General features: G+C 41.1%; 1 protein-coding gene across 1 annotated transcript in view; it reads left to right on the top strand.

The window, feature by feature from the left end:
• Window positions 1-5,170, top strand: part of galr2b (galanin receptor 2b) — an 11,103-nt gene extending 5,933 nt beyond the window's left edge. The window contains exon 3 of the mRNA XM_031862385.1: window positions 2,106-5,170. Coding sequence (XP_031718245.1) covers window positions 2,106-2,868 — 763 coding nt within the window. The 3' untranslated portion in view covers window positions 2,869-5,170. The remainder of the gene's footprint in view (window positions 1-2,105) is intronic.
• Window positions 5,171-8,426: the final 3,256 nt, after the last annotated feature.

Here is an 8,426-nt window from a genome sequence, read left to right as displayed (position 1 = left end):
CACACACACACACACACACACACACACACACACACACACACACACACTTTTAATGGAAAGTATTTGCTGCTACAGTGAGCCGCCCAAAGGCAGATCATACGTTGACTGTGATTTTATGCCAGAGAAATATCCCAAGTGAAAATGATTCAATACAGAACAAAACAATTTGCCAGTATAGCTTCTAATCAGGGAGTTAATTTGCACAAATACTTGACTTAATAAGTAACTGAGGTAATGTAGGATAATATATCATTTGTGCCTCCAACTCCAACAAATGGAAAACTCGATTTCTCGATTTTCTTTTTAAACTCCACATTAAAACAAACATCTGTTAAGGCTGCAGTTACACATAATAAAGCATGTTTGGTCAAAAATCCAATATGATCACTCAGTGATGCATTTCGGAAGAAAATATTGAAACAGCATCTGGATTGACCAGTAGGCCTACATCGTGAAGTATGGGGATACATTGAAATTTAGCCGTTTCAATTTCACAGACAATGGGGGGAGTCTATAATTCGCAGCATAAAAGATGTTTCCCAGTCTGCTTTTCTACATTTAATTGGTATCTGATAATAGCTATCTCAAAGCACTAAAAGCAAAGCATCTTGTCAGACATGAACTGTTCATTAGCTCATGCTTTCGTACAACATCAAAAATCCTTTCTGAGTACCTGCAGTTGTCCAAGTCATCGAGCCTCCATGTGCTTTTTTCTCTCATGTTGAAAGTGTCTTTGGCCCCATTTCAGTCAGGTTTCAAAGACCAAAGGCGGATGCCTCTGACTCTCGAGAGCTATCTGAAGTGTCCTGTAAATGCAGAGGGATGACATGGATTTGCAGCTTGCCCCTGGAAACAGAGAAGCCCTCAGAGAACCTGAGCTCATAAAGCAGCATGTTTAATATGGCAAATACAGCTTTACATGTTCAAAGAGGAGCAAACCAGGTGACGAAGAGGCAATGACCTCAGCAATAATGTGTGAAAAGCAGTGTGGTGTCAGAATATTGAAAGAGATCTGTCATGAAAACATCAGGCTCTTTCTTCATGACGCCATGTGATGTGTGGTGGGATTCGCTGCTTTGTCACCAACCTGCTCAGCAACATCAAGAGCACAGCACAAGGCACAGTCATGTTCTGTGCTGGTTTTACCAAGAGATGCATGCGCGATCCGATCCGACTGAAAACCTTTCTGTAGATATCACAGCCAGTTTGACATATTTCCCTGAGGTGTTTTGTATTCAATGAAACCCACAAACGACTGAGGTGTCACTGATTATCATCCAACACAGAAGCCTCAGTGTGAGCCACGATGCTCGTAACAGCGAGTGTGGAGGTGGCAGCTTCCTCAGTGGACATTCCCTTCATATAATCAAACTAATGGGGGAGTAAAACCACAATCAATTGTCACGTTGTCTTCACTCAGACAATGCTCTCTGTGTCGTGACGTAACATTTAATTCATAATATGCCAGCTGAACCTTTGAAACCAGAAAATGATTACGTTTCGGGTTCAATTTGTGATCCACAACTGAAATGTAGATACTGGAATCAACTTTCAACATTTAGTCTCCGTTTCATTTAACCCAAATTAAATTATTTCTGAGAGTAGACACCTCAAAATCAATTTTCTTTCTGGAGTACTCTTTTTATTGAATCAAAAATATGACTCACAAATACATTTCATATTCAGCCTCGTATCACTCTTGCAGAAACGCACGATGCCACGTGGATAAAGTTGTTCATCAGTTGGTGAAGTTTAGGCAACAAAAGTAAACAAAAGTCAATGTTAAAAAAAGATCTAAAAGATGTTTTGTGTTAAAATAATAACGTATCAATAGAACTACTGTAACAGAAAATCACAAGCGCCCTCAGCAGACTTTCTCATGCAAGTTACGTAACAAACGTAAGGTCATCGTGCACTTTTGGTTTCACTGGGCTGATTAAATAATTCATTGATTCCTGACCAGTAAACTATTTCACTTTTTATCTTCTGTCATAATATTGTTATATTAGTACACATTTTTTATACCAAGTTTTCTTTCAGCCTATAATGATGACACTCAGCACCACGTGGTTTGGATCACGTGTCACTGTGTTGTCTGTTCGTAGGTACCTCGCCATCCGCTACCCGCTGCGCTCCAGAGAGCTACGGACTCCGTGTAACGCGGTGGTCGCCATGGTGATCATCTGGGGTCTCTCTCTGGTCTTTGCCGGTCCTTATCTCAGCTACTACGACCTGATCGACTACGCCAACAGCACCGTGTGCATCCCCGGCTGGGAGGAGCAGAACCGGAAGGTGCTGGACACGTGCACCTTCTTGTTCGGCTACGTCATCCCCGTGCTGATCGTGAGTCTCTCGTACACTCGAACCATCAAGTACCTGTGGACGGCAGTGGACCCTCTGGACGGCATGTCGGAATCCAAGAGGGCCAAACGCAAAGTCACCAAAATGATCATCATTGTCACGGTGCTCTTCTGCATCTGCTGGCTGCCGTACCATGTGGTGATCTTGTGCTACCTGTACGGAGACTTCCCTTTCAACCAGACCACGTATGCCTTCAGGCTTCTCTCCCACTGCATGGCCTACGCCAACTCTTGTGTCAACCCCATCGTGTACGCTCTGGTGTCCAAGCACTTCCGCAAAGGCTTCAAGAAGGTGTTCAGCTGCATCCTCAGTAAAAACGGGAGGAATAAGGTCCACGTGGTCCACGTAGCCAACACTGTGCCCGGGTTCGAAGCAGGATCCACGGAGGTGTCGCATATGAACGAGGAGAACGTGCGACAGAATGAGTGTGAAATGATTAACAGGCGGATTGGAGAGCCAAGAGAAGCCACGGTGACACTGAATTTGCCCTTTCAACGGCAGACTTGATAAGTGATTCAGCACTTACAGGCTCATTACAGATTGCCTTATGTGAAAGCATGACACTGCAGCAAGAAATGTGTTAAATGCTCATAATGACAGTCACAGTTTTGGTGACAAAAAGGAGAAATGAAATGAAACACATTTACGCAGATGAAAAAAGTGTTGAAATACAGTTAAAACAGTGAGCCCACAACCAAATATGGGTTTGTTTCATCATCTTTGTCAAATATTCACTCCCATAATGTTCCACTAACACATAAACACTCAGTCACAAAGGTTTGATACTAAGAATGAAAATGTCTCTGTTTCCACCATTTGCCTTAACTATGGCCTGAAGCTTGGTATATATTTAAAGGTCCAGTGTGTATTGTCTTATCTAACAGTGATGTTGCAACCAACTGAGTACCCCTCGGCTCAACGCCCCCTTTCCAATGGCGTCAGAGAAGCTGGCCTTCAGGCAGGACCGGCGCATGAATTTCTGCGAACAAACAACTCTGCCGCCCCTCAGTTTGCAACATATCATACCAGCAACAGCACACAAACGCAGATAGTGCTCCCAGTGTCAACAACATCAAAGTATGCAGGCATTTTGATAATCTTTGTTGGTTACTTTGCGATTTCGCGCAGTTGGCCCACATTTCCCCGACCTTGCCACGGTACTGCCACAGACCACCACCTATTCTGCCTTTATGGACACGCCGGATCTGCGTTCAGGTCGTCGGAACGACCCAACCCTGTCTCCTACAAAACATGTTTCCGTAACATAACTCACAATGCAGTTGGGAACATCATTTTAAGGAGATGGGGCTGAATCACTGAATGTAGATTGCTGCCATTGGCCGTCTGTTTTGAAAGGGCACTGTCTATATTCTGCGCTTAGCACCGCCCACATGGATCGTGACCTGTTTAAAGAAATACAAACAAGCCGCAGTGTCCCCCCCCCCCATACGGAATGACAATGTGAGGAGCCAGACCAGCTCCATATGTAGATATGAAGGGCTCATTCTAAGCTAACAAAAGCAAAACACAACAATTTGTAGGTGATTATACACTAATGAAAACGTATGAATGTTATATTCCACTTCTGCTAAAAGGTTTCCATAAAGGCTACACACTGGACATTTAAGTCTTTTCAGCATTTGAGAATTATTACAGCACTTTTTAAAAGCGGCATAGAATGTGTCCCATAATGTCACAGTTTGTTTCACCTTTCCAAAGATGTTCAAAGGTTGGTGAATGTATGTCAGCACTGTTTGTTCTTCTGTTTGACCTCAAACAGGTTGCGATAGAGATTCAGGGTCTGAACCTGCTCATAAAGTCTGAAGAAATGGCATTCCTCTGCAAAGTGGTGCTTCTCCTCGTCAGGTCAGCTACAGGCCAGTCATTAACAACACTGCAGCATTTCCAAAACCATGTGGGACTGTAGCTTTTATGGTCCGTTACGGTAATCTCTTCCGTCTTTCCCTCACACAAACTCAACCGTCTGATTGTGACTCGTTTTTAAAGTGCTCGTCTCTTATTGAGCTCGTGGTTTTTCTAACCGGAGCAGTTGTTTGCTCCGTTTCCTTTGAATCTTGCATGCAGATGCTGTTCTGTCTTGTCAAGATATTACTGGTATATTTGAATGATATATGCTGTAACATACAAAAAGGTTTTGTGTGCAAATATGATATTCAGTTACATTTCAATGTCATACCAGCATTCAAGAATCAGGTGTCAAATACATCTGGGAAGAAGTGTTTATCAGTTTCTGATGAAATGAAACCGTTCTTGGTAAAATACTTTAGATTGAGGTAGAAAACTGGACACATTTTCTTGCTTTACTTGTATTTTGCAATGATTGTAATCATGGCATGTTTCTCTATGGTGTGAAATATTATATATTTAAATTAGTATTGTTTATCAATGGGTGCACTGAAGAGATGTGTCTTTTAAAAGGTGTGTTTTGTGTATTTAAAAGCTGTGAAAGCATTGATCAGCATTGACATGGTTTCTCTCTCCAGATGAAAGCAGATCCTCAGTGTATCTCTCTTTCTCTCTGTGTTCCTCTGTAAGCTTGCGTCCTACCTCAGAGCTGCTTCCTGTCTTCTAGCCGTGTTCTGCTCAGAATGTGTAAAGCCTGAGAAACCAATTTCCAGACAGAACATTCTCCTTTGCACTGACAAATTATTGTTTCTTTGTTTGCTTGCCCGTTGCCTCCCACGTTGTGTAAAGTATCCTCTCTTTCATTATGTAGAGTTTTCAAATGTAACAGCCTGTAGATTATAAGAAGAATATATATATATATATATTTAAATAGATATTTATCAAAATGTTTTGGAACACAATGTAATATACTTACATGACCAAATAAAATATTTTCTGCTGTGAGATCTATCCATCCATCCATCCATCATCCATCTTTGAGGGGTTTGCAGGAAAATGATTATCATTTATCCAAGAAAAAAACAGGAAATATCAATTTGCTTCTTATCGCCGCTTTAAGCTTTAAGCGGCTGTTTTCTGCTGCAGGACTAAGAAGCGACATTAAGCCGAGCAGAGCAGCCCTCTCAAGAGATCTCAGAGATCTCTGGCTTTTTCTCTGAGAGCAGAGTCAAAGGCATCACGGCGTCACGTTGCACTTAAAGAGAAGACACCGGTGAGTAAATGAAGCTCGTAAAAGAAGCACACTGAATTGACATTTACACAACGATGTTCAAAACTTTTCAGCTAAGCTGTTGGTTTTGTATTGGATTTCTCGATGCACAGCAGGGCTAGAAATGATCAATAACGAGTGACACAGATTGTACTTTGTTTCTCGTGATCGTGAAATAACAGCAGATGACATAAAGGACGCAATTATCAGAGGAAAAAATCTGTCTATTAAAGCACTTGTAAAAGTAGAAGTTTTGTAGATGCAATTTAAACATTTGAAAAACAATTCTACCTTTAAGGTGCCGAAGGGAAATCAGATTTCCATGTTTGGTTATAATTGGCTGATTGTTCGACCCGATGTGAATCCTTTGTTTCTGAAATAAGGTACATCTTCACTGCATTTAGGTTGGCAGTGTTAAAGATTTGAGGGAACACGGTGAACCTTCAGCAAACACAGGGAAACAAGGGGAAGCTAATCATAGAGGCTCATAAGGACAATGGGTGAGACCTTGGAGGAAGCAATCATTGCTGTTCAATGACGGCTGAAGATGTTGAAGCTACAGATGGAAGTCACCAGGTCGGCAACACTGACAGCCCATCCCTTCAGGCCTTTAAGGAACATGGCTATTGTTAGAATTTACAGCTGTCAAGCTAGCAGCCTGTGGAAGACTCCAGTGACGCACTATTAGTGCACATGCAGAGTGCATGCAGGTGGATGGGTAGACAGGCAGGTAGGCCGTCCAATCATTTATTTATTTTATTTGAGCAGTAGTGTACACATTGATCCACAATTCATTCTCCCAATAACATCAAATATGTTTGTCCAAAAACTTTTGGTGGAAGAATCTCTGAGATGAACAAAGTATTTTGAATATTGACAGTGAACAGTGCCCTCTTCAGTCTAAAGGCTAACATTGCAGTATGTCAGGGAAACCTTTAAAGTGAATAAATGTCTGTTAAGTCACTATCCATGGCCTAATGATTGAGCCTATGACCCACTGATACAAGTATTGCAATATTCATATATTTGTAGTATTAATAAATGGGTGTGTTACAGTTTTTAAACATACGTGTAGTGACTTAGCAGACATTTATTTCAAAGAAAATACCACAGAGCCACTTTAAATTCTGATCAACTCAAACACAAACACAGAGTTGCATGCATCAAATGACAAACAGTTTGGGTCAATTACACTCAGAAGTCAAGCGCTGGTTTTATTGCATGTATTTATTGTCCGGGTACCTTTAAACGGTAACCACGCAAGTTAGTGAACAGAAACAGGTCCAGGATGCTGAATGTGCTGACTGGGCTGCTGGTTGATGACAAATTTAAGTTTTACATATTTACATAGAAAAGGTGGAATAGTGACAAACATTTAACAAGAAAGACAAAAAAAAAAATGTCTACACAAAAAATATAAAGCAAATCCCCGATATGCATGTCCTCACATCTGTCTGGAAGTCACACAGCAGACATCATCAGCATAGTAATAAAGGCACTCTGTTTATTATATACAGTTCATTGATCTTAAATAAGGGAACTTTTGGGGCTTTCACAGTAAGAATCATAACAGATCTGATACTCTATAGATATTTCAAAAGAAATAAACAATGAGAATCGAGATAATACTTATAGTATTTGACTTGATCACGTACTCAACGTATGATTTAACAAACAAAGGACCACTGGAAGCAGTAAATATATTAAAGCGAAACTGATTTAAGTTAGAAATCTAGAAAAACAAAAGGCAGCATTTCATGAGAGGAGATGTTCCTTACACTGGGCTTCTATGCAGCAACACGTATGACTCAGCACTCTGGTGTCAAGGTCCACTATCTTTCTGCCGAGTATTCCGTAACAAAAACACTTTTGTTAAGTTGTCCTTACTGCGCGATGACGAGGTACAGCGAAAAGAAAAAGAAACATGTTGGCCTTGAATCTTAACGTCATGTTCCTTCCCCACAGGAGTTTCAGTTTCACTATTCCAGTGCATACATATTTATTTTACAACGCCAAATAGAGGGGACAGGAAATGCTAATGGGCGAGACATTTCTCCAGTGTTGCAATAATGAGGTCTAAATGTGATGTTTTCAAAGCTGATGTTCCGAACAAGATGCATCAGAAAACCGCACACACCTCGTCCATTGCAAAGAACATTCTGCTCTTTTGTGCAACGGCTTCAATGATTGAATATAAAAGAAATAACAAAGACACCGAATAATAAGTGCTACCACAGAACGAAGGGGGATATCAATGTAAAAGGGAGATTCAACCGCCGGCCCACAGCGCCTACCATCTACCTTTTATTTTTTTTTCTCTCTTTGGTGTAACGTGATCCATCAAAAGGAGGTCACTTGCACTAAACAACTCCTCCTGCCAGGCACAAGATGTAGCTGTGATCAACTAGAGAAGGCTACAGGTCAGAGATCAGCCCCTCCTTCACTGATCCATCCACTAAGCAGTGATTTTAAGTTTAAGATGGTAGGTCTTGGGGATCGCGGAAATAAACAACTCCAGGAAAAAATAAATAACTTGATGTAAACACGGTGAACTCAACATTTCAGTGTGTGTTAGCTCTCCTCTACAGACTGTAAAATAGAGCACCTACACTATGTTTAATATGCCTTCATGTGACCTGCATTGCACAAACGTTGGATGGTGTTCTGATGACATTCACTGGCCTTCTCATTCAAATGCTGTGATGTGACCTCTGCTGAGCAGTGGGGGAGCCTCTCTGCACTGTGAGCATGAGCTTCAATGTGTTCTTAGTGTCTTAAGAATAATTGTTTTCAGAATATTCATTGGCACCGACTCATTTAAAAAAAAAGGTCAAATTACTCCACAATGAGGACTCATAATTGTGGAACCTTTAGCTTGTTGACACAACTGAAATGTCAGCCTGATGAATTGATTAAACTATGATCTAAA

The sequence above is a fragment of the Anarrhichthys ocellatus genome, unplaced genomic scaffold (assembly GCF_004355925.1).
Source record: "Anarrhichthys ocellatus isolate YVR2014 unplaced genomic scaffold, GSC_Weel_1.0 scaffold26, whole genome shotgun sequence".
Classification (NCBI taxonomy): Eukaryota; Metazoa; Chordata; class Actinopteri; order Perciformes; family Anarhichadidae; genus Anarrhichthys; species Anarrhichthys ocellatus.
Note: the sequence above shows the minus strand (reverse complement) of the source record. Positions and strands in the feature narration are given on the sequence as shown.